This window comes from Myxocyprinus asiaticus, chromosome 39 (assembly GCF_019703515.2).
Source record: "Myxocyprinus asiaticus isolate MX2 ecotype Aquarium Trade chromosome 39, UBuf_Myxa_2, whole genome shotgun sequence".
Lineage (NCBI taxonomy): Eukaryota > Metazoa > Chordata > Actinopteri > Cypriniformes > Catostomidae > Myxocyprinus > Myxocyprinus asiaticus.
The window spans coordinates 9,420,509-9,448,476 of NC_059382.1; the positions used below are offsets into that span (position 1 = coordinate 9,420,509).

Consider the following 27,968-nt stretch of genomic DNA (forward strand, 5'->3'; position numbering starts at 1 on the left):
ATACTATTTCGTAATAGCCAAGAACCTTTAAAACACAATGAGATTTAGAGATATTTCCCATAGTATATCATAATGAGAATACTGTAGATAAATGAATTATGCTAATATGTACAAGTCTATCAATAAGCATGCACACACTCTCTGATGCACTTTGACATTTCTTGCAGAACGCAGTCAGAGGTGACCCAAACACAGCACCATGCCCCACTCAATGATCTGGCAGAGGAGTTCGGGACTCACAAGTGGATGTCGAAGTATTTCAATATCCTTCTATTGTCCTGGGCCTGCGTCATGAGCCCTGCATGAGGATGGAGATGGGATGGAGACAGAACTGGCTACCAAACCAGAGGCTTGATTAGAGGATGATGGAATTGTCCTGCAGCAAAATAGGGAAATGCTCAAGAGCTCCACTTCCCACTCTCAGGCAAGAGCGGCCAAAGTAACGGCTCCCTTGAGAATGCCTGTGTGTATGTGTGTGGGTTGTGCATGTGTGTGTTTGACCCCAGTGAGTACAAAAATTGCAGGGGTCACAAAGTTCTGTTGGGCTGGATCAAAATATGACTGACAGCGTGAGGAGGTAAACCAGCCATTTTAGCTTGGCTCTCTCCTCACGGGTGATTGCACATCAGTTAAATGGAAATTAAGTTCGCCATAGCAAAGAGGCGTTTAGTGGTACCATATTCACCACTGTGAACAAACATAATTATGCTGTCAATGTATATCATATTATTTTCTTGATATTTTCTTGATATTTTTCTTGATATTTTTTGCTTTTTATTTTTTGTGGTGCTTGAAATAAAACAGATCAGCGCTGATGAATTGAAGAAATCCACAAAATAGTTATCATAAACAAACTTTAATAATGTACTGCGTTAAAGAAATGGCATAAATAATATTCATAAAATAAACATAAAATTCTCAAAGGGATGTGAGATGTTGGTCTATTGACTAAAAATAATAATTTGGTTTTATGATTATTCAACAACATTTTGCATCTAAAGTTTCAGAAAGTGGTGTCCAAAAGTCCAAAAGCACAATTGAAAATGCTTTTATTTGGATCAAACCCTCCAAAAATTGTCCCCATTCACTTCCATTGTAAGTGCCTCACTGTAACCTCAGTTTTGCTTTTTTAAAGATAAAGAGGGACGAGTCAAAATTAATTTTTGTGGTAATCAACATTATGCCACAAATGCTGTTGATTGAGCTTAACTTATATTGAACCTGGAACATTCCTTTAATAAATTAAAATTTTTCATCAAAAATCATCTTAAGAATTAGGATACATTTTTAAGAGGTTTGTTAGAATGTTCTTAAGTGCAACTCATGAAAAACATTCATAAGAAGTCTTTTAAGGAATACAAAATATTCATAATTTTTCTTTCGCAAGTTAGAATATAAGAAAATAGTGATGAAGAAGAATTTTTTTCTTCTAAATGTTTCCCATATTTATCAGTGTAACCTGGCAGAACTACAAACCAGTAGGTGTCAGCAAGTTCATTTATACATTGAACACTGTGTACTGTGATTTATTTATACTAGTTAAAGTTGAGCCCAGGACAAAGGCCTGTAGGTTAATGTCCATCTCACTTAGATTTAAATGGCGCATTAACCTTGGAAGAATGAATCCAGAGTGAGTCCGATATCACATGTGAGTTTTTCATGATGAAGTTCTACCCTCACATTGAGAATCCATTAGTCTGCTATAGGAAGAAACTTCCCAAACCCCCTATTAAAGACTGGGAGTCTCCAGCTCTCTGGGATTTGGCCTTCGTTATAAGCACCAACAGCGAGAAGGTAGCCATTAGATCATAAAATGTTGACTTAAACATTTTGAAATGAAAGGATTTATTAAAACAGTATGGTGGACTGGGGGGGTTCAGAAGACTTTTAGTGTACAATTGGCTGTTGCAGTATTCAAGCCGTACTTTGCAGCCAAAGAAGCTTGTGGGTGCGACAAAACTAATTGGACCGTCTGACAAACAGCAGAAAGAGATGGACTTTACAGTAAAATTCTTTCATGATTTATTCGACACAAATTGTACCACTGACACAAAGAATAGCTGGCTGCTTTTTACTGCTTTCAGTCAATGGAGTGAAATAGGATGGAGGCGTGTAAACCATACCTCCCAAATAATATGTGTTGATGTATATAATGTTACTGTACTGTAGAGGAGTGGAATCCATGGGTACTGGGTTTTTAGTGTATATTAGCGTGCATCCCAATATCATCTGAGGTGACATTAAGATATGCTTGGTGTAAATTTCAGTTTGGTCTCGAATGTATTGGATCTTGTGACACAAATGCACAGAAAGATACACAATCACTTACTTCATCTAAATGAGGACATATCACAGACTTCTACCATACTGTACAGCTAATTATGATTATCACTGTCCCAAACTCTAACCCTAAAATGAATCTTTTTGCATTTTTATAATACAGTAATAAAATTATATATATATATATATATATATATATATATATATATATATATATATATATATATACGTAATCTTATATACGGGCCTAATATATATATATATATATAAACATTATTTACTTTATTGATAAATCATTCTTTAAAATGAGGATGTCCTTGAATGTTCCTGAAGGAAGGTTTTGCCAGATTTAGCTCACTTTTGCGAACACAATTTGTCCCAAAACTATAGCTAAGTACATACACGCCAACACTACTCCCTCTCTGCCAATTTTTATTTACTAATAGTTCAATTTTTGTTTTCTATTTTTAATTCAAATTAAATTCAGTTCAAGTACACTTGTATGGTTGTTCAACAAAAACATATAAAAAAAACTTATAATAATTAAAATAATAATAATTAAAATAATAAAAAACATTTACATGGTAAAAAGTGCCCCTTTTATTCTCTGAATAAATAACAATAATAATAATAATAATAATAATAATAATAATAATAATAATAATAAATGTAGTTGAATTTTCCAGATGAAGAAAAAAAGAAGATTGCCTTTCAACTTTAAAATAAACAAGCCTACAAGACAGTTATTTCATTGAGAAAGTAAAGGCAACTTAAGCTGTGGTGATACTTTATCAGGACTGAACGATTCTCAATGTATTATTTGAGAATCATCACAGTCCAGAGAATCATACAGGATGGCAAAACTGTCCAACAGATGTTCTCTGAAATTTTTATAATACATTGAACACTTCAGATCTCAATAGTACCATTATTGTGTGACCCGCTGTACAGAACATAATCAGGTTTGAAAGCTTTTCTTAAAGATTTAAACAATTTTAATTGTGCTTTTAGAGATTTTGTTTGAAATTATTGTAGAGTAAATTATGTAAAACACACACAAAAAAATCCTGTTTAGAGGTTTATACAATTTGGTATTGAATAGGTTATTAAATAAAAATCTAAAATGATATTAAAATTACATGCTGTCAATTTCCCTGCTGCTTGAGTTAAATGTGGAACACAAATCTGTAGTTTAAATAAAAAAATGATATCAGCTTTAAATGCACAAATTCAAAGCAAAATTTTTATGATCCAGCCGTCTTTGGAACATTATTTTCAAATATTGTACAAAAAAAACAGTGCAAATTTAAGGGGTTTTATTACAAAGGATTAAATTGCCCGATGTTGGACAAATATATAATATACAGTAACTGCAAGCAGCAATGAATGGTGTCTCAGCTGAACAGAAAGATGTATGTCGCAGTTAATGTCTGTAATTATGTAGAAATGTAATAATGTCTTGTGAGATGTTTTTTTGCATACTTTATCTAAAGAACAGTGTTTAAAGAGCATTGATAAATTAAAGAAAAAAATAAATATTAAAAGTGGTTTTATCTACAAAATCAGTGAACAGATATCAAGGGTGCAAGGGAGAAAAAAACGTGTTCTTCTTTAGAAGTGAAATTTCTATTGTCCGTAAAGCCTGCATTTAAAAAAAGTCAGCTGAACTAGGCTTTGAGATTTCAAAATGTTCTATTTTAGTGCATCCACAGCAATAATTCATCACATTTTTTATAATTAATACATTTATAAATTTAATAAACAGTAATTAATCAAATTAATAAAACAGTAATAACTTGTATTCAAAGTTAACACACCCTTTGACAAGCAATGGAGTTTAAAAGATTACTAATATATTGTACATCAAAATATGTAATGTCCAAATATATCTTATAATTACCAAAATCTTCTCTTCACTGACCACATGAAATGAAATGAAAAATGGCCAATAATGCACATTTGAGGGCTCAGTAGATCTTTACACTGGCAGGACAATCCAGAGATTGTCTCATGACTGACCATAAATCCAGTTCATACCACTCAGCAGTCTGACAAACTAAATGGTTGACGTTTCTTTGATATGAGACATCCTTTCAAAGTCTGCTTGCAATTCCATTTACCCATGCTTGCAAATTGGTTGCAGATATGACAGTGTGAATAAAACAGATATGATTTCACAAATAAAGACAATAAACATAATTTAATCCTATTAATCCTAAAATGTTTCAGCTGTTTTTAAATCTTCATTCTCCTATGGAAATATATATATATATATATTAAGCTTATAGTGAAGTTCCGTCTTATAATTTTCGCATGTATTTAAAACATACAGTACAAAGGGAATTTTGCTATGAAGCATAGTACAGATTTGATTTCCTTGGTTTGAAATTAAATTGAGCACCACAATAACAAGAATTCTCTATGATTTTTTTATTTTTTTATTAGTGAAATTAAATTAAATGTAAATGGCTTTTGTTTTGATAGATGTTGTGCTTTTTTACTCAGATTGTAAGGGGATAATTTATTTGCAATATTTTTCTCTAAATTAAGTTATTTCTCTCAATCATTAGAGATCCAACATGTTAACTGTGTTGTACTGTGACTAATTTAGCCTGTCAAATATTCTTTTTAGACATCTTTGTAGTTAATAGACATTTATGTCTTTTCTCTCTCACCACATTCTTTTTCTCGTTCCCTCTATTGTCTGTCTCCAAATGCCAGCCTTTCCCTGTCTGTCATTTCAAAAATGAAAACCCCCTCAAATCTTCAGTACAGATCACAGCCTTCTCAAAGTTTTCTTGTTGCCACAGGGCACCTCCGTAAGCAGGAGAGCATGACAGATAGAGAAACCACATGTGAAAACAAACCTTGTGTGAACAGCATCCACACACCTCAGCCACCCTCTTGATAATTTGACTATAATGAACAAGATAAACAGAGAATTTGGGGTACTCACCCGAGACGTTGGCGGTGTGACTTCGCGCTCTGAGAGATGAGAATGACCGTCTCTTTCCTTCTCGTCTCTCTCTAAATAAGGCCCTGACTCCAGACACTTTCCCCATCTGCTAAAGCTATTTCCCACAAGAAGGCATCTGATTTCCTCTCGTTCTTTCACCCATGAGCAGAGAAAGTCCCTGCTCTCTGTGCCGTTACAACCATATCTGTCTCTATGGGTGAAACCTTTGAGACATCTTGAATGGCGATGCTGCTCTGTTCTGTTTGAGTAGTGTGGGCCGTGATGATTACTGTTTGTTCTATTGGAACAATTATTCACTAGGACAGCAAATCACAGCTAATGTATATTCCATTAAAAAACATATTCATTTCAATGATAAGTTGTTGGATACATATTTTAAAATAAAAGATAATGCAATTATAATGGATTATAATTATTAAGATTTTAATGAAGTAGAACACTCTGAAGGAATAATCAACATTACGGTGTTTGTAAGATCAATATATATACTGTATATATACTGTGTATATATATATATATATATGTATATTTATACTGTAGCAAGCCAACCATGCAGGTATCAGCGTCACCCTTGGCAACCACCACAAATGTGGAAAAGAGCAGATTAATCAGACGCACCTGATGGAGATTAATGGCCTCAGTTAGCAAGGATATAAAAAGCCACCAGCTAAAAGGAAGGTAAGCCAGTTCTCCACACACCAATTAATGTGTTGTGCCTTTTTCCCCAAGAGAGTGATTGAGCCCAGATGGAACTCCAAAATGCTGCACCGATCTCTTCACTACCCCGTGTCACCTGTACCCTCTTCTCCCTTTGGAGCCACGCACAGCCTCAAGCCACAGCGACACCGCCACACCATATTGCACCCACCTAAGCTTTTCATGGATTGCTGGATGTGCGCTACACCTCCGGGCACTCCAATAGGAGAAGTACGGGTGGATGGGAAATGGACGCAAGCCGTGCTGGACTCCGGAAGCACCATTAGCCTCACCCAGCTGGGTCTCCTTGCGCCGAAAAGACCCGGAAAAGCCTTGATCCCTGACTTGCGTCCATGGAGACACCAAATATGTCCCGTCTGCCCAAGCCGCTATCTCCGCCGGGCCTGGAACTTGGAAGGTGGAATTAGGAGTGCTTCCCGATCTACCCGTGCCTCTACTATTGGGACAAGTTTGGCTGGGGTTAAATCACCTGCTAGTGACTACAGTGCCCCCAGAGGCCCGGAGACCACCACGTTCTGGTCGGAGGAGACAGAGAGCTACCGGTGTTATTGGCCACAGTGAGTGAGAGGGAAGGTGAGTCCCAGATTCTAATGGTGTTCTCTGATTTGTTTCAACAGATTCAAGCCAAAGGGTTATTCGCCAGAGAACACTGAGAGGATGATAAATTAAAACACTGCTGGAGTCAGGTGAAAGTCGTCAATGGGACACCACAACAGGAAGGACCTATCCATTCCCCTCATTTTACTTTTGAGAAGGACCTGCTATATTGCATGGCCAATAGAAGGGGCGAAGAAAAGCGGCTGTTGGTAGTGCCTCAGATGAAAAGGCAGTCATCACTTTGGCCCACTCATCCCCTGGCCGGACACTTGGGGGTGCAGAACACAGCCCAATGCATCAGGGACCGGTTCCACTGGCCAGGGTTAGATGGTGATGTTAAGAGATATTGTATATATCCTGGTGATCATGGATTATGCCACCCTATATGCCGAAGGAGTTCCCCTTTGGAAAGCAATGTCAAAAGTCATAGCTAAGGAGCTGTTCATGCTCATCACCAGATTGAGGGTCCTGAAGGAAATATTCACCGACCAGGGCACCCTGTTTATGTCCAAACTCATGGCAGAATTTCTGAAAATCCATCATCTGAAAACCTACGCATACCACCCCCAAACTGACAGGCTGGTTGAGCGGTTCAATCAGACGCTGGAGAGAATGCTTCAGCGGGTCCTTGTGGAGGATGGCGTGACTGGGGCCTCATGCTACCATATGTCCTGTTCAGAGTAAGGGAAGTTCCTCAAGCGTCCACAGGGTTTACCCCGTTTGAGCTAATGTTCGGCCACCAACCATGAGGTCAGCTCAACGTGGCTAAGGAAGCCTGGGAACAGCAACACTCCCCCATCGCTCCATCATAGAACACCTGCAGGACATGCAAGAACAGATCGATCGAGTCATGCCTCTGGTCAAAGAACATCTACAAGAGGCCCAGCAAGCCCAGCAGCGATTTTACAACCGCCCGAACAAACACATGAGTTCCACCCGGGTGACCGGATCCTCATTTTAATTCCAACTACTAATGCTAAATTTCTAGCTTCCTGGCAGGGATCCTCTACCATCATTGAGAGGGTGGGCCCCGTGATGTACAAAGTACGTTAGCCTGGGAAAAGAGATTGAACAGCTATATCATGTGAACCTTCTCAAGCGGTGGCTGGAGCCCAACACTTGCCTGGCTGCCCTGGTTAAAGACGACTCCCCTGTGGTTGAGCTAGGAGAACTTCTGTCACCATCACAAAAAAAAGAGGTACAGTGTCTCATACGGCAGTTCTCCGATGTCTTTTTTTAGGAAACCCCGGGCAGACACATGTCATCTTGCATGATATACGCACACCAGAAGGAGTAGTCCTCAGGCAACGACCCTATCAAGTCCCGGAAGCTCGCCAGAAGGCCATCGAAGAGGAGATTAACAATATGCTGCAGATGGGGGTCATTAAAGAGTCCAACAGCCCATGGTCCAGCCCGATCTTATTAGTCCTAAAACCAGATGGCACCTTCCGGTTTTGCAACAATTTCCAAAAACTTAACGAGGTCTCCACCTTTGACAGGTATCCTATGCCCCGAGTGGATGAACTAATTGAACGGTTGGGAAAGGCCTGTTTTTCCACCCTGGACCTGACAAAAGGCTACTGGCATCTACCATTAACCCCATCAGCAAAAGAAAAGCCTGCTTTCAGCACCCCCAGTGGCCACTGGCATTATCAGGTTCTTCCCTTTGGCTTATATGGAACACCTGCTACATTCCAGCGCATGATGGATAGCCTCTTAAAACCCCACAAGTCCTATGCAGCTGCTTACTTTGATGATGTCATCATCCACTCGGAGTCATGGGAAGACCATCTTACCCTGCCTCCGGAAGGTTCTGGAAGATCTCCAATGAGCTGGGCCCACAGCCAACTCCCGTATGTGTCATCTGGGACTTACCGAGGCACGTTACCTGGGATTCAGGAATGGCAGATGTCTGGTAATGCCTCTGGAAACCAAACTGAAAGCGGTCCAAGATTTCCCATGACCAACGCTAAATCTCAGGTAATTCTCCTCAGTGGCCTGCTCTCTCACAGACCTGACTAAGAAAGGACAGCCTGAGAAGGTTGAGTGGATGGAAGCAGCCGAAACAGCATTCCTGAAAAAGGTATTAACTTCGGAACTGCTCCTACACACTCCTGACTTCTCTCTACCGCTCCTTTTACAGACAGATACATCCGAAATGGGGCTCGGGGCTGTCCTTTCCCAGAAGTTCTAGGGTGAAGAGCATCCAGTGGTGTACATCAGTCAGAAGCTGACCCCGGCAGAAACACGCTATGCAGCAGTTGAGAGGGAAGCTCCAGCAGTGAAGTGGGCTGAGCTGAAATATTACCTCTTGGGCCACAGATTTACATTACTAAAGGATCATGCCCCTCTACAGTGAATGGCCAGAGCCAAAGACTCGAATGCCAGAATCACCCGCTGGTTTCTGTCACTCCAGGACTACCACTTTCAAGTGAAACATTGAGCCGGGGCAATCAACAGTAACGCGGATGGCCTCTCACAGATATACTGACAACTGTCAGCTCTGGTGAGAGAAACCCCCCCCCCCCCACCACCACCACATATAACCGAGGGGCAAGGTCGATGCTTGGGGGGGGGGGGGGCTGTAGCGAGCAAACCATGCGGGTGTCAGCGTCGCCCTTGGCAACCATCATAAATAAACACGGAAGAGAGCAGAGTGTCTTAATCAGATGCACCTGATGGAGATTAATGGCCTCAATCAGCAAGGATATAAAAAGCCACCAGCTAAAAGGAAGGTGAGTCAGTTCTCCACACACCAACTAATGTGTTGTCTTTTTCCCCCAGAGAGCGATTGAGCCCAGACGGAACTCCGAAACGCTGTGCCGATCTCTTCACTACCCCGTGTCACCTGTGCCCTTTTCTTCCTTTGGAGCCACTCACAGCCACAAGCCACAGCGACAATGCCACACCACGTTGCACCCGCCTAAGCTCTTCAACACCCCTCACTTCACCACTATTGTGAATAAACACAACCCATCTGGGGTAAACTGTTGAACTTACCTGTTGACTTGTGTCTATGACTCATTCACCCCACGACAATATATATATTATTGTGGAGGTGAGGCCGTGGTCGAGCTGGTGGCAAAAAGTTTGGAATAATGTACAGATTTTGCTCTTATGGAAATAAATATTTACTTTTATTCACCAAAGTGGCATTCAACTAATCACAATGTATAGTCAGGACATTAATAACATAAAAAATTACTAATACAATGTGAATTTTTTTTTCAATGTTCTTAAACTACTTCAAAGATTTCTCATCAAAGGATCCTCCACTAGCAGCAATGACAGTTTTGCAGATCCTTTGCATTCTAGCTGTCAGTTTGTCCAGATACTGGGGTGACATTTCACCCCACGCTTCCTGTAGCACTTGCCATAGATGTGGTTGTCTTGTCGGGCACTTCTCACGCACCTTACAGTCTAGCTGATCCCATAAAAGCTCAATGGGGTTAAGATCCATAACACTCTTTTCCAATTATCTGTTGTCCAATGTCTGTGTTTCTTTGCCCACTCTAACCTTTTCTTTTTGTTTTTCTGTTTCAAAAGTGGCTTTTTCTTTGCAATTCTTCCCATAAGGCCTGTACCCCCGAGTTGAGCGGGTAGAATTCAATGAAGCTGTCAGCTGAGGACATGTGAGGCATCTATTTCGCAAACTAGAGACGCTGATGTACTTATCCTCTTGTTTAGTTGTACATCTGGCCTTCCACATCTCTTTCTGTCCTTGTTAGAACCAGTTGTCCTTTGTCTTTGAAGCATTGCATAGCCTTCATTCCTCAAAACAATTATTGACTGATGAGTTTCTAGAGAAAGCCGTTTCTTTTTTGCCATTTTTGACCTAATATTGACCTTAAGCCAGTCTATTGCATACTGTGGCAACTCAAAAACAAACAAAAACAATGTTAAGCTTCATTTAACGAACCAAATAGCTTTCAACTGTGTTTGATATAATGGCAAGTGATTTTCTAATACCAAATTAGCAATTTAGCATGATTACTCAAGAATAAGGTGTTGGAGTGATGGCTGCTGGAAATGAGGCCTGTCTAGATTTGATCAATAATGACTTTTTTCAAATAGTGATGGTGCTGTTTTTTTTTTACATCAGTAATGTCCTAACCATACTTTGTGATCAACTGAATGCCACTTTGGTGAAATAAAGTACCAATTTCTTCCAAAACAGCAAAATCTGTACATTATTCTAAACTTTTGGCCACCAGTGTGTGTGTGTGTATGTGTGTGTGTATGTGTATATATATATATATATACACACACACACACAAATATATATACCTGCATATAAAATATTTTATAGCCACTTAATTTATCACATAATTTTAATACAGTTAGCTTTTGTCCTGTATTAAATTGCACGGTAAATGTAATTATTTTTTGACAGCTGAGAATGCACTTAGTGTCAAAATACTGCAAGAAAAATATACTGAAAGCAAAAGACTGAAGTGTTTACTGTGATGTCATTTTGGTAATCATTTGGAAAAATTTTAATACAATATAACAGATGATAAAGAATATCGATACTGATTAAGATCAATATATAAATTACTTTGTTAAACAATAAAACAAGGATTCATCTTAGCAAACTAATCTAATCAAACAAGTAAAAAAGTTCCATGGAGCTACAGAATTGCACAGTAAAAAAAAAAAAAAAAAATAAAAAGCTGAAGAGTTAAGTTCAGTTATATTTATCATGTAAAAACAATTTTAGTGTGTCATTATCTTTTATTAAAATATTTGAATTTGTGAGTTTCTAAAATGTTGTTTATTCTGCTTTTGATTTGTGATAATGTTTTGCATATTGATCACCCTTTTTAAGAGGAAAAATATTAATCTGCATCTCTCTAAAAGCTAAACGAAAAAAAAAATGCAAAAATGTAAATGCAATTTATTGGATGGATGAATGGATGGACGGATGGATACTAATAATTACATTTCATTTAAGTTTCTAAATGACTCAGTGTATTCTAAAAAGAATAAGTAGATGTTTCTTGAAAAGTAATTTTTCAGTAAGTTACATGTAAAACAAGTTATTTTATAATTTAATTGTTCAGTTTTTAACTCTTTGTCAATGTTGTAAGGTTTAGATTGCACAAATAATATCGTAGAGGCACATCGAGCTTGCAGTCGTACTCCCGTTTTAAAAAGATCCACAGCCAAGTGGCTTCTAACAAGGTGCCCCTGTCCTCTAAATCATCTTTAACAGTGGAGAAAGTGTGTGAAGATCAACAATCCATTAACACTTTTAACCCCACTCAGCTACCCCTGACCTTCTCAACAAATCTCCTTTTTGTCTTTTGGGACAAAATAATTGAAAACCCCAAGCAACAGAAAGATTACGCAAAGAGATTAGGAAAAGGTTCTGAGGGCCAAAATGTGAAATGAACCGCCTTTTATTTCCTGACACAAGGATTTAATGGTTTAGATTCATCATGTTGTTGGACTGGACTCGATTCTGTGCATGTGGACAGTTGTGGCGGTTCTGTGACCCAGCCTACCTCTCATGTTACAGCCCTATTTATAAAATCTCCCACCCCTCCTTCCTCCACAGACTCCCCTCTGCAGTCCCAGCCCATTGCCCAAAACCCCGGCTGCTGTTAGGAAGCACCTTTCCCTCTCAGCTGGGCCACAGTCTATGCTAGACAGTCAGATGTTTCAGGTTCTCAGGTTCAGGTTTCCATCTCTCATCTTCCAAGCTGTTGCTGAGCTGAGTGGCTTGGTTGTTTAGCTGGTGCTGCCGAGCAAATTTTGGTCTCTATGCGCACAGGATTATCAGACACACAAACTTTTTTTTCTCTTTTTAACTTTTTAACATTCTTTGAAGTGAGAAGCGAAGGAGCATTTTGTGGAACGTTTTGTTTTGTTGTGTTTTGTTTTTAATTACACTTTTTTTGGTCACTCTTTTTAGGAAATTTTGCTCTGGTTTTTGCTTCATCCTTGGACCAGTTCCTTGCATGCAATGGATCACACTTTGTTCGGCTGTTTGCGCAGCCCCCACACCCCTCCGCAGGCCCTGCACCCTGCTTTCGCCCTTCACGGACGCTCCGAGCACCTCTCCACCTACCCTGACCTCTCCACCAACTCCTCTTCAACCTGCATCGTGAGCGGTTACCCAGGTGAGGAAGGGGGACTCTATGGGGGACATGGGCACCAGCGAGGGCCACCCATCTCCCAGCAGCATCACCATCTACCCCAACCACAGCAAACGGGCTGGCACATACCCCAGACGCCCAGCTCCTCGCCCGCCAGTGCTCGCCTGGGACTGGGCATCTCGGCCCCTGATTCAGGCTCATCAGACATGTGTCCCGGGGGTCCAAGCCTCTGTGCCAGTACGCCGAGCCTCAATGGAGGGGTGCCCTCAGGGGCCTCCTGTGTGCCCGGTGGAGATTTTGGGCGTCATACGATGTCCCCGGCCGAAGCAGAGAAAAGGAATAACAAACGGAGAAGTGACTGCTCTGGTAAGAGATAGGCTAATTTTTTTATTTTGATTTAAACAATCTTAAGCTTGAAATCAAAATATAATTGTTTTTTTATTATTGGGGGGTTCTAAAAAATATTTTCAGACTGTATCTCAAAATATTGTTCAGAATAGTGGTGTATCTTCATGTTTATAATTAAAATAGTAAAAATTATTTTAAAGAATAATCAAAAATGTATCAAAAATCCTTCATAAAGTGCCATTCTCTAAAAAAATTGCCTTTTATCATTTACATTATCTCAGAAGCATATTACATCATGCTTTATAATAAATTTTATTCTGAATGTTTTCCAGAATTTCACTTATTTCACCATCACTTACTGGTAATCATGTTTATGCAGTATTATCCATTAACTACAAAAGAGGTTCTCATTGTTTAGAAACAAGTCTTCTTTGCATTATCAAGGGCATATTACTACATCATGCCTTTTCATTAATCTTCTTTGGAATATTTTTCTTGAATGTAACCTCTTTTTTTTTTTTAGCCAACACTGATTGCTTAATTGTGTTTCTTAAATACAAAAGATTTTTATTAATGCAGCTACATTTGTTTTTATTGTAATTGAAAGAAGAGATTAATGAGTCACAATCCATTTTAACAGCCCTCACAATCAGGCTGAGTGCAGCGCTAGTGTTTTCGGAAAATTATTCTTCCACTGTTCGGAAACACGGAGTGGTGTTTTTGCGCACAAGGATTTTGTAGGTGTTGGCTTACACGCACAGAAGCAATTACTTCTGCTTGCAAAGGGCAGATTGGAACTCTTGTGTGGGCATTTAACTGCATGCATGATTCACATTGAGTCTCATGTGTTTCATCTCCTCACTTTTTTGGCAAGCAGAAAATGAGGCTTGCGGTGCAAAAACGAATGCCATGGCCTGAGAAAGAGAACACGGATGGCTGTGTTGGCACTGAACACCAAAAGAAAAACGTTAGATGTCAGATGTGCTGCAAGCAGCTTTCTGTTTGAATATAATTTATTCATACGTTTGAATATACAGTTGGGAATATACAGTTACTTTATTCTTGGGCAGAGAGATATGAGAAATTAAAGGGTTTAGGTACTGCCAAAAAAAGTTTTTTATCTGATGGGCATCAAAAACTCTCATATTTGTTTTCTCTGGAATAGTTGCCACTACTGTCAAAAATCAATTTAACACTGCATAAAATGGATCATAAAATGGATTTTTATGATCTTGTTTCTTCAAAGGAAATTTTAACTACATTCTGCCCTTTAAAACAAAGTTCATGTCCACATGAGAGCCACAGCTCTCCACGAATGCAGATGTTGAATTATTCTCATTTGTGCCAACCCAAAATTAACATAAAACAAATACACTTGCACCATGGCTGGAAAGGTCTTACAGAATGGGAATACTCTGCACTAATTTGTGCATTATAACATCAGGTAGGCCTACTTGAACCTGCAGGCCTACAAAATCACATTTATTCAGAAAAAAAAAAAAAAAAGTATTGTTGTGCAGCTTCAGAAATTGTTCATATATGTGAAAATAATATTTAAATTAAACTAAGTCTTTATAAATAGAAACTTATATTCATAACTGCAATTATTATCTATCTATCTATCTATCTATCTATCTATCTATCTGTCTGTCTGTCTGTCTGTCTGTCTGTCTGTCTGTATGTCTTCCTTATTGGGTAACTAATCAACATGTTTTATAGATTAAAGATTCACTTTATACTGTGTAGAGCTATTGATAGTTTTATTAACTTGTTAAAGAACTTTGACAAACCCGCTATGACAACGTCCCGAGAGCTAAATGAAAATCCCACTGCCAGTGTTGTGGCTATTTAACAATTTTGCATGTCATTTAAATAGGCCTATATTAATATCCTCATGCTTTCTGTCAAGATGAACTGTCACTCATCTTGCATAGTTAAGAGAAAGACTGTGCTTTGTAGTGTTATTACATTATAATTAAAATGAACATCATGCAATGCAACAATAGATGATTGATGTGAGCTTGTAAAAGTGAAATTATACTCAAATATTTTTAAACAAATTCTAATATTGTCTGGTTTATAAAAAGCATGTGTAGAAATCCCACTTGACTTTGTTAGCTTGCCTATCTAATAAAACAACACATGACTGGTCTGGCTAGAAGACATCAGCCTACATGTATTGTTTCATGTGGGTTTGCATGATATTTATTTTGGTTTTCTTCTTTTTTTCGCCAATAAAGCACAACCACAATGTGTGTAACTAGAATACTAAAGTAAATGTCTTCATTTTCATTGTAACTGTAGTTTTTAAAATCATCTTTGAAAGCAGCTGAGGCCTTTCCACTAATTTTTTTCCAGGTCCCTGATTTTTTAAAAGTAAAGATAAAAGTTAAGGCACAGACCTAATTGCTGTGGTGTAACCACCATGTCGTGAAGCTGGGAAAAAGTTGCCTAGACTCGGAGTAGCTCTGTTCACAAAAAGCTGCTCGTGTTAGTTTTCCTCACTCCACAATGGCTGTGTCGAACCCGCAGTAAATGCGTCTTTCTGCTTTAGCTTAAGCGGACCCACATTCATCCAAACTCTTTGCAGCCATATGCTGTGTAGGGCAAAATCAAAGAAATTTCGGATGAAAATAGGTAAGATGATCATATAGTCACAATTTTTGCAATTTCTCTCAAACTCTCTTTTAAACTTGTTAAAAAATGTCTGAATTTCATTGCATTAGATATCAAAATATTAAACCAAGTGTCATCTGCAAACAAATAATACTGCCTTAGTAGACATTTTCTCTGAACTTTACAATTACAGTCATTCATACAAAGACTTTTAACAAACTGGTGATATTTAGTGGATGTATAAAATGAGTTCCCCTCAAGTTTACACTGGCACCCTCATAGAATAACTACAGGTTTAATTAATCACATTAACTATGGACAACCAGAAAGTGTCACAATACTTTTCATTTTGAACACTATAAAAAATATTTATAAAAAATAAATAAAATAAATTAAAAAAAAAACATTTAAAAATCCTCTTTTTGCTATGACATTCATACATTTTTAAGTCTGAATTCAGTGTCCAAATAGTTTTTGGCTCCAATGTACTTCTTGGTGTCTTCTTGGTATTTTCACCCTCTGTGTATGGGTGCCTGGGCAAATCTCGACCTGTAAATGATATGTTTAATAACACGCCTGGCATGTGTTTATAGCCATCATGACGTAGCTAACAGCAGTGATTTGACACTTCATCTGTACATCCACCAACATTAGTCTTGCACTGTACTTGTGTTTAAACGGTCTCTTTTTGAAATATCGCACAGGTTTTCTAATGGCTCCGTGCTGAAATGGGAGAGCACGTCTCGCATTTGCGTATTAAAGTAGACTCTATTTACAGCTGGGTTTTGGATTGCCTGTTGGATTAGCACTCACTCCACACCCAAAGATAAATTAGCCCAAAAGCTTTGTTAGCCTGATATGCTGTTCGCAAGTGTGGTATGGCCTTTTAAACCCTACAGTGTCTTCTAGTCACAAGAAAAACATGGGTGTTTCTTCAGCTGTCACTTTTGGCCTTGTGGCCTTGTGAAAAAAAAATAAAAAATTATAACACATCACTCACTAGTTTATTAGATTATTTGTCTAATAACAATGTCCAATAAGTGTATACACGCACGACAGGGAATTTAAATTTTTATGACGTTTTAAAAAACGTCATTTTCAAGACATTTCAAATTCTGCATTGTGTTTGATGGTATTCTGTGATAAAAAATAAAATGTTTAAAAAAAATGTTTTAATGAAAGAGCAGATTTGTCTTGCTAAGGCAAGTTTAATAGCTAGCATTTTATGTACAGTACCCTAAAACACACAATTAAATAACATGTTCACATTTTTGCATAATTTGACAAAATTACAGCTTGACTGGAATGACACACCATATTCTGTTGAAAAAAATAGTTATTGTTGAATGGCTTCAGAAATTGTTCATATGTGAAAAATAAATATTTAAATGAAACTAAATCTTTATAAATAGAAACTTAAATTTGAATTTTGATTTGAAATGTTTTTTTTTTCTTCTCACACATCTCGTCTCAAATTTCATCTTTAACATGCTCTTCCCTGACGCTGTTGTCTCCTTGGTAACTCAGTATACTTACTTTTGATAACAGTGGCAATAAGTGACAGAAGATTTGGTCATGATGGAATTGATGCCACGACTGAGGTACATTCGTAATTTGTATAGAAATTTATATAAACCATTTTCACAAAAATGTGAAAAGATTATTGCACTCTTTGATTAGATTATTGTAGTTTCAAATGTAATAATTATTTTTATTTATTTATTTATTTATTTATTAATGATTCAATGTCTGGGTGTGGGAAAAGGATAAAACAATAACTCATAAAAGACTAAATTAAGAAAGCATGGTAAATACAAAAAATACTACACAGTTTTAATGTGACATGTTAGTTTGAATAAAAATCAACCCCTGGCAATACAAGTGTTCAGTTAAAGAAACACCTGCATATGTCTTTCTTTATTCTTACAATTAAAAAAAATGAAAAAGAAATAAGAATAACATTTCCTTCCTGTCAAAAACAACAGAAGTGAGCATGTCTTTGAGGGATAATGGTAGGATGGATTGCTGTTCTAATCTGACATTTCCTCACTGACCTTTGGAGTTTCCCATTCAAGATTTGACTTGACGTAATTGAGCCCTAGTCCAACACTTACAATATCCACATGCAATTCTATATATGCTTTAATGTGTTCATGTTCTGTCAACTATGAAGCTAGGAAAAGTAATTCACTGTAATTGACAGAGAAAGAGAGAGAGAAAAAGGGAAACACTCCACTGAAAATTGTTGTGAGTTGGCAGCTTGTGAGCCCTGGAAGACGCTTGCAAAAGTTCGAGGTAAATAAACTAAGGAAATATATTTGTACATATCCTGCAGTACTGTTTTGTTCCATATTAAAATATAAGGGTAGCAGATTCCATTAACAGTAAGTCAAATACATTTTTTGGAAAGTGCTCTGGTGAGAGCCAACTCACTGTGAGAATGTACTGTATATATCAGTATAGCAGACAGCAACAGGCATGTGAAAACTCTTTTACAAACAGCTGGCATTAACAAAAGCATTATCATAAAAGATGATTGGCAGTGTTCCTTAATCTCCTCTGCTTTCTTTATGACATTTCTGGGACTTCATCCCTGTAACCCTGCTATTTTTAAAATAGGAGAGATTGAATTGAAATGCATTAAGTTTAACTCCTGCTATTTGTGAAATTTGGAAATAACATACATTATTTGCAAATAGCCGTGTGTAAATTAGGTGCAATATATAATGCGCCTAATTAACAAAGAAATCAGTCATGTTTGTGCTAAAAAGAATGTCAATGACCTATTTTAACCCACCTGTTATATTTGGGTAATTTTTTGGGTAAAAAAAAACAGTGAAAACTAATCTTAATCTTGATAAAAATGCCTCTGGTTTCCCCACAACAATAAATAAATAAATAAGAACAAAAAATTAATTACATTTGTATGTTACTTGTTTATATTTACAGTATGCAATGTCAAGTTGTTTTGGGTGATTATAGGGCATTGCTAGGGTGGTGATACACTGTAAAACAAAATCATAATTTTAATTGTAAAAGACTGTAAAAATGCTACAGTAAAACAACGTTAATTGGTTAATGGGTAGTTACCTTAAAACATACGGTACATTTTTTAAAATATATTTAAAAAGACAATACATGTAGTTTTACCGTATAAATATATATATATATTTTTAAAATGTAAAAATTATGATTTTCTGTATAATTAACAGTAAATGTTAATGTTTAACATGAGAGTACATGTACTTTTTCTGTAAATTATTGTTAAAATTACGGTAAAAAACAATAATCGGGCTTTCCCAGAATTCCCTGCGTGACCCAGTTAATTTCTTTATATTTTATGGGAATAGTTATGTGTCTTCTTATTTTTAATATCAGTTATGTATATTGGGGTGTTCTGTGTTATATCTGATGTAGTTTAGTTAATGTTTATTACATTATTTAAATTTCACGTGTGTTACCCTGATGGTGTTTAGTGTTTTTGTGAGTGACACTGAGCACTACATGTTTATTGGTCATTTCTCCTGGAAAGGGTCTCTATTGATGAGCATCATGTCATCATGTGCTCTTCTGTAATTACTACGGCGATTAACAATACATTATAATGTGAAAAGCGCATTTTTACAGTTTCAGAAGAAGTTTATTATTTAATAATATAAACGACGGTAATGCACCATAAAATATATAGGCATCAAAACTGCATTCTGTAAAGCCTGAAATGTGGTTACCATATTGTTTACGGTGAATTTCTGGCAACCACATTTTTTTTTTTTTTTTTTACAGTGTAGGCGTTTGCTAGGGCGATACTAAATAGTTGCAAGATGGTTGCTTACTGACCCAAGTCAAAAGAGACCATCCCCAAGTCTCTTTGACAACCTGATCCCTGGATACATGCGGGGACCTTTTCAATCAAAGGGATAGTTCACCCAAAAATGAACATTCTCTCATCATTTACTCACCCTCATGCCATCCCAGATGTGTATGACTTTCTTTCTTCAGCAGAACACACACACACAAAAAAACAAAAAACAAAAACAAAAAACATATTTTTTGAAGAATATCTCAGCTCTGAAGGTCCATACAATGGTGAGTGAGTGGTGATCAGACCGTTGTAGCTCCAAAAACCACATAAAGTAATCCATCTGACCCCAGTTTTTAAATCCATATCTTTGGAAGAAAGATAATAGGTGTGGGTGAGAAACAGAACAATATTTAAGTCTTTTTTTATTTTTTTTTACTCTAAATCTCCATTTTAACTTTCACTTTCAGATGTGATGTCTAATGGATTACTTCTATGTTTCCTTTATTTTGGAGCAACCAAGGTCTGATCACCATTCATTTGCATTGTATGGACCTACAGAGCTGAGATATTTTTCTAAAAATCTTCGTTTGTGTTTGTCTGAAGAAAGAAAGTCATACACATCTGGAATGGCATGAGGGTGAGTAAATGATGAGAGAATTTTCATTTTTGGGTGAACTATCCCTTTAAAGTCAGGATTTTCCATTCATTTTTCAAGCAGATTTTTAGGCCTATATCCTAAAAAAAAAAAGTTTTGAATAAAACCCCTGATTCTGGATTTGTTTTAAACAGATACAATTTGTAGGTATTCTAACTCTCATCTTATTTTATTCAAAATGAAGGGTTTAAATCTACTGTAAAAAATAAATTTCAGTGCAGTGCAGCCATTTCAGCATATTAAGCGCCTGTTGAAACAGCACTGCAGGTGAATAAGTTGCAGGTTTTTCCACTGAAATACTGATAGCAAAACTGGTGTAACTGTTTAGCGACTTTGCCCCTTGATTTTGTTCACTAGTTCTAAAGCACAAACTTGTTGTGGAATGGATTGTGGTTCAAAAGCCTTTGTGACTGCATACCATTACTGCTGTTTGTGTGTCAGAGTGTACAGAACAATTTTCTTTAATTCTTTTTTTCCTTTTTTAAGAGTCCCAAGATGGGAATTACAAAACGGACGTCAACAGCAAGCCAAGAAAAGAGAGAACCGCGTTTACCAAAGAACAGATCCGAGAACTGGAGGCAGAATTTGCTCATCACAACTATTTGACGAGACTCAGGCGGTATGAAATCGCTGTAAATCTGGATCTCACGGAAAGGCAGGTGAGTCTCTGACTGCAGATTCATACCTGTTCATTTATCATTCTGTCAGAGGCAACTGCTGGGTTGATTTATAATATTTTTTTTTTCTTTTTTTTTTTTTTGGCTGAATTCTTCTCTATTCAGCTGTGGCTATAGAGTGGGACTGTCATATTCCAACTGTTTCTACAATTGTTCTCTTTTTGGCTATATTCAATTAAGGGGAGAGGCAAAGGAAGTTCTGTCCACCAGGGCACTTCCGCCTTCCCGCTCTGTAGTACAAATTGGTCTGTGTGGGAAGGCACTTCCTACAGCCATATGTGAAATAAATAGCACACCTACGTTTTATTTGGAACAAAAGAAGTATGGGAAGTTTGGAACATTGATGTTTTACAGAACAACTTTGTAATCTTATTAAACCATTGAAGTTTATTGACTCCTGAAGACATGAATGACATAATGTTTGCTGTTTTTGAAATTACATCATTGTCAGATCGTTCAGACCTTCTTCAAAACACCATTTATAAGCTTTGAGCATTATTAACTATTCCAAGGGCCATATGTGTACTGAAATTGATAGGATATTGAACACGTAAGGGATAAGCCAGTCATTATAGCAAAATAAAACCAGACACGGGGTGATCAGTACCTCAACACAAAGAATCATCCAAAAAAGGTTTTATGTTATGATAAGGCTGACTGTACATTATTCCTCTTATTTCATGGTCACTTAAATTAATTATTTGAAAGTAAATTTTACTATAAATCTCCACCTTTTACCAGCCCCGACCATATGCACAAAGAATGCAAATCGCCAAAAACACAAGAGAAGAAGAATATGAAAGTGAAAGTGGAGATTTGTAGTAAAATAGGACTCAAATATTGATCTGTTTCTCACCCACACCTATCATATCACTTCTGAAGACATGGATTTACCCACTGAAGTCGAATGGATTACTTTTATGCTGCCTTTATATGCTTTTTGGAGCTTCAGAGTTCTTGTCACCACTCACTTGCTTATGGACCTACAATACAGAGCTGAGATTTTCTTCCCCAAAAAATTATTTGTGTTCCCCAGAAGAAAGAAAGTCATAAACAAATGGGATGGCATTCATATAAGAGTCAGATACGCAGTTTAGCGGTCATAAATATACAAATATTTCACAGCAGAATGCCACAAGTCACCAATTAAAATAAATTATTCCAGAAAAGCGTGTAATAATTTGTAATATTTTAGAATAAAAGTTTATTTCATCACAGTTCGTCATACCTCCAAATTTTCATAGAGCTTTGCAGCTTGCCCATTATCACTCAAGGCAGTGACATCTGCGGCCTTAAATTATGGTAAGTTATCTGGGGATACATTCCCTAGGCTTAGAATTAAAAACCTTGCCACACGACAAGTAAGCAATCCGACTCGTGCAACGTGATCCTTGTGTGAACCTGTTGCGGAGATCGGGACTTTCGTGACAGCAGTAATATTATGACTTTATAGGGGCCACCAACATTGTGCTCACTATTCACACAACGATACTAGTCATAATAATTTTGCACAGCCCAATCAAAATGACCAGATCTTTGGTTAACTTTATTTTTAAATTTTGCCTGCATTTTGTCTAATGACTTGGCAAGAGGAAATGAGCTTGTGAGCAGTAACTTATATGACATTATCTCCATGGTGAGATAAGAATTGCAAATGTTGCAGATATATTTTAAGGGATACGGTCAGACAATGCTGACAGTAAGGGACCTAGGTGGCCAATTAAACAACGGTTTTCAACCATAGAGTAGACTTTAAAATACAATTAACCACACTACTTATCAAACGTTCGGACACATTTTCTCATTCTTAATTATTAGTATTTTCCACCTTTTAATAAAGTCATCAAAACTGTGAAATAACACACATAGAAGTATGGGAATTATGTAGTGACTAAAAATGTTTTATACTGTATATGTCTTATATTTTAGACATATATAGATAACAGCTCTGCACACTCTGGACATTCTCACAACCAAATTCATTTTTAAAACTATATTAAAAGAGTTTCTATGCATGCTCGATAGCCATTTTTTTTTTTTTTTTTTTTTTAAATGTGGTTCATTTAAATTGTAACATGTACATTTGCTTATGTTTGTATAGACAATGAAACATACAAAATGTTGACAGCATTTTACAAACATAAATAATTTCATGAATTAACAACTTTAAAAGATGTACAAATGTTTATGAATCCTTATTGAATCCATGAATACTGAGTTCATGAAATTACTCAGTTTATTTTATTATATTTATTGTATTTATAAATCACTTTATAAAAATGTGATTTCTGGTTCAACTCGTTTAGAAGGATTCCATCACTTTAACCAAGACTTAACTTGAAAATGTTCAAATTAATAAAAATTCTGTAATTTTTTAATCATTACTTAATCATTTACTTTGTATTTTACTATTAACGGTACATATACTATTGTATATTGCTACTAAAATTATTGTCACTGCACATTTATCTGCCTGTTACGCTTTTTATATAGTTGAAAAGTGGTTAGATTTAGGGGGAGGGGTTAAGGGATCTAAAATATCTATAAATTAGTAAAAATATCACTTTTACAATACTTATATCATGATTCCAAAGCTGCAAATACAAAAAAACGTCAATTTTCTTCATTTCAGTGTCTATCCAAACGTACAAATGTGTATGTTTAAACGTTTCGTACAAATACATATGAATAAGTCAGCATTATCCAGTCCAACTTATCCATAACAAAAAATCAAAAGGTTTTTAAGGTTGGAAGAAACATTTCCATCAATGTATGTCTTAAGAGGATTCCTTGCAAGTCTTTAAGACATAAACTTAAAACTTAATTGTGCCTACAAGGCCTGCAATTTGAATGAAAAATGTGATTTTGAAAAAAAATGCAACAAAAAGGCATCATCAACCAACAAATTTGATTCCAGTTTGGATAAGTTTACTGATTTGAGCAATATTGACTGGTATTCCCCAAGTCGTTGCGATCGATGGCAAGGCACACTTGCCCCAAAACCAAACATTAATGTTTGCACTACAAGCTTCCATATCATGTGACCCTCATCTACAACATTATACCCAGCCAAAAATAAATTTAAGTGTATGGTGGCCTGGTCCCCCAGCAAGCCTTACTTGCACTAAAGCGACCGTTTAAGAAACAGCCAAATCATCATTCTGGGAGTCATAAATACTGGATCTGACTTAACTTGCAAGGAAAAGAAGGAAACATTTGATGCCACAGAACAGATGGGCTCAGTTTGTCAGGCCGTTATTGCTGATCTGGAAATAACTCCCAGATATACAGGGGGGCCCGGAGCTAGTTGTCACACATTTTTAGTCAATTTCTCTATAGGTGATTCATAAAATAGAAAAAATTTAAAAGGTAATATACTAAAATATCAAAACTATTGTTTTGGCCAACAAGAATTGTAATTAATAAATTCTATTAAATTACAACATTTAAAACACACATTGTTAAAATATACCTTCATTATATGTTTGCCAGTGTACTATGTTCACTTATTTACCCAAGAACTTTTACAAAAGTAGGATGATAATGGAATTTAGTTTTATATACTGAATTTGCAACAAAATTCACATTTTCGGCAGTTTGGACTAGAAGTTTGAAACCAACATAAAAAACACTGCTAGAGTTACTGCGCTATATCCCTTCCCTTTGTGACAACTATAGCCCCAGCCAGGGTTGGGAGTAACGGAATACATGTAACGGGATTACGTATTTAAAATACAAAATATAAGTAACTGTATTCCACTACAGTTACAATTTAAATCATTGGTAATTAGAATACAGTTACATTCAAAAAGTATTTTGATTACTGAAGAGATTACTTTGCATTTTGTTGTCATTTGTTTCATTTAATATTTAGTCCTTTCAGATGGAAAACATTTATACATATAAATTATGCGATCCAAAGTGCATTTGAACAGCGGTGAAACACTTTCTTATGATGTGTTACATTCATACGAGCAGACAGAGAAGTAAGTTTGAAGTAAGTTTGGAGCAGAAGAAATAGAAATAAACCTTGTGTAAATTGTTACCAGGCACGGCCATATTTTATTTTATTTTTCAAGAAAATTCACGTTGGATCATAATTTCCTTTTTTCTAGAAAGACCTTTGATATTAGGCCAAAAATTGTATTCTTGATAATAATTTTTGTATTGTTTTCCTGTAAAAATATCTAAAAATCCATAAAACAAGACCAATTTGATTTATCTTGTTTTACAAACAACACTAAAAAAGATATTTAGGTTTTTCAGAGAAAGTATTTTTAACACGTGTATTTTGTCTTACAGTACTGGCAGAGTTTTATAGTCAAAACAAGTGAAAAAATCTACCAGTGCTGAAGAAGTAATCCAAAGTATTTAGAATACATTACTGACCTTGAGTAATCTATGTTACAAATTACATTTTACAGCATGTATTCTGTATTGGAATACATTTCAAAAGTAACCCTCCCAAACCTGGCCCCAGCCACCCCTGTATTTGAATAACATGATCACAAGGGAAGTCGCATGTTGTTTCCGAGAGTACCGGTACCCATGCATCAGACATATAATTCTGACTCGCTAACAAGCGGCCAGAAGTGCATTGCGTCAGCAGTGTGGGAGCCTAGGGTTTGGATCTCACGTTGAAACCAGGAAGTAATCGTGTTTACATAAATCAGTGACAAATGCAATTCGTTGGTCGCTTTTTTCCCTCTAACTTTACATTTAACTCCACTAATGGTTAGGTTTAGGTTTGGGGGTTGGGTTGGAGGGAACAGTTTATGTATTCCTCCTCACTGTATTATTCTGTTCAGTAAAAAAAATAAAATAAATAAATTCTCTTCACAACTCACTTTTGGTGCCCCTCCGTGGACATTCCACCCGGAAAATGGAGCTCCCATGTGCCCAAACACCCAACAACACTTACCGCTTTAGTCACTGGGGGCAATGTTTCGAATTTCAGCAAGACACAGACTGATTTTAGCTAAAGAAAAGTCAACCAATTGTTTTCGGAAGCCATGTTGGAACCTCTCATTTCCCAAACTTCTTGAGAGAAACATAATTCCAAACTTAGCGGTTCATGCCTCGGAATAGCAGGGTGGTCAACTGATCGCAGGGCACATTTGAACCTGATCAAGGGATATTAGCTTACTGGAGTTGAGTCATGGCCTGATCAACCTCTCCTGCTGCTCTGCCAGCAAACACAGTAAACAGATCATCTGCACCAACGGGGGGGCACACATAGAAATTAATTTGCTGAACTTTTTGGGCACCAGAACACCACACCCATATGTGCTCATTGGGCATTTCATTTAAAAACCATTAACATTAATAGGGAGTTGTTCCATTCTAACAGCTCCCACTCTTCTGGGAAGGCCACTAGATGTTGGAATATAGCTGTTGGGATTTGCTCCCTTTCAGACACAAGAGCCTTAGTGGGATCAGCCATCTAGTGTATTCTGTACTCTATCCTTCACTGAGTGGATAACACTGTCTCTCATATGTCTTTTTTTACCCACTAGGTGAAAGTGTGGTTTCAGAACAGACGCATGAAGTGGAAGCGTGTGAAAGGAGGCCAGCAGGGGGCGGTAGCGAGAGAGAAAGAGCTTGTGAATGTGAAAAAGGGGACGTTGCTTCCCTCCGAGTTTTCGGGCATTCCTGGACTCCACCACACACGGGACTCTCTTGTCAACAATGAGGATAGCCACGACAGTGACCAGAGCTCTGAGCACACTCATTTATGATGCACACAGATCAGCCATTTGATGCTTATAATCGGACTAAGATAGGCATTATTTTAAGAGCAGTACATTTATCACAAACAATCAAGGACTGCACAGCAGACTGTACTCGCCAAACAATAAATAAAAAATAAATAAAAAACTGCACCACATCCCCTTTCAGGACAGTTGCTAAGGGCTCAAAGTAGCTAGCCTACTAGCTGAGATGAAATGCTCAATAATCATGTATAAATGTACACAGGACTTTTGTTTTATATGTGTACTTGAATGATACAGAAAATGTGTGGTATTTTGACATCAGTATTTTCAAAGGGAAAGAGCTATGCTAGTAGTCTGACGGATTGGGAATTTTCTATACACATTTTTCATGTGCTGCATTGAAGGTGCCGTATGTTAGCCATTTCAAAATCCCGCCCTCCTAAGACATTTCAGCAACCTAAAATGCTCAAAATGGCTGACAGGCAGAGAGTACCTTAAAGTCGGTCATACAATGATGTCCCACTGTCAGATTTAGGGTCACATTTAGGGGTGCATTCTCAGGACAACTATTTCAGTGATATTTGTCAGGCAGTTGTGATTTTTATATGCATGGTATTCCATAAAAACAAATCACTGACAGCACCTGTAAAATACCCTTCCACTGCTTTTTTACTTGAAAGGTGGAACCTAGCACTAATTAAAATGATTGCTTGAATCTGGTCAAAACAACATTCCATTCCGGTCTGGCATGGGAGAGAACACAGGTGTATGTTTTAGTTTGCACTGTCGAATTATGTGCCTAAATTGATTTCTACTGTTTGTTTTTATACAATTTTAATGCATTCGAAATCAATCACTCAAGCATGCAGGAGAGTCAAAAACATTGCATCTAATATTATGTCATGTAAATATATCAGTATTCTAAATTTGCAATGGTCTAACAACTGTTTCATATGCACACAATACCACATGCTTCAACAATAAAACTTTCTTATGTTGCATGGATGATTCTTTCTCTGGGTTGAACTGGTGTAAGACATTGTTGGGAGAATGATTTCAGAAAACTGCTACTGATTACAGTGAACTGAACTGATTGCCTGTATCTAATAATTTAAATCTTGTTTATTAACTCAGTTTGATGCAATTCAAGTGTGTACGCGAGAACATAAAATTGTTTTTAGCAGCGAACAAGCTTCTCTCACAGTGCTCATGAACATGCAACAGACACAAGATTTGCGCTGAAAATGACTTGGGGTGTTTCTCACCAAAACCTACCTGTATCATATGGCTTCAGAAGACTTGGAATAAGATGCATTAGTTGAATGGACTACTTTTATTGGGACTTTTTAAAGTCTTGAAGTGAATCATTATCAACTGCAATTGGAAAGACGGGATATGATATTCGTTATTTTTTTATTTTTTTTTATTTTGTGTTCTACATATGAATGAAAGTCATACAGGTTTGGAACATTATGAGGGTGAAT

General features: G+C 36.9%; 1 protein-coding gene across 1 annotated transcript; it reads left to right on the top strand.

Moving 5' to 3' along the window:
* The first annotated feature begins 12,156 nt into the window (after positions 1-12,156).
* On the top strand, positions 12,157-27,959 carry LOC127430114 (homeobox protein MOX-2-like). The gene is made up of 3 exons (XM_051679610.1): positions 12,157-13,038; positions 20,580-20,752; positions 26,287-27,959. The coding sequence occupies exons 1-3, from the start codon at positions 12,540-12,542 to the stop codon at positions 26,506-26,508; spliced, it is 894 nt and encodes a 297-aa protein (XP_051535570.1). The 5' UTR covers positions 12,157-12,539; the 3' UTR covers positions 26,509-27,959.
* Positions 27,960-27,968: the final 9 nt, after the last annotated feature.

Excerpts from the sequence above, each read along its gene's own strand:
- LOC127430114 (XM_051679610.1), top strand. The coding sequence starts at position 12,540 with ATGGATCACACTTTGTTCGGCTGTTTGCGCAGCCCCCACACCCCTCCG. Across the intron at positions 13,039-20,579 it reads ACGGAGAAGTGACTGCTCTG|AGTCCCAAGATGGGAATTAC; the intron begins GTAAGAGATAGG and ends TCCTTTTTTAAG. Across the intron at positions 20,753-26,286 it reads TGGATCTCACGGAAAGGCAG|GTGAAAGTGTGGTTTCAGAA; the intron begins GTGAGTCTCTGA and ends TTTACCCACTAG.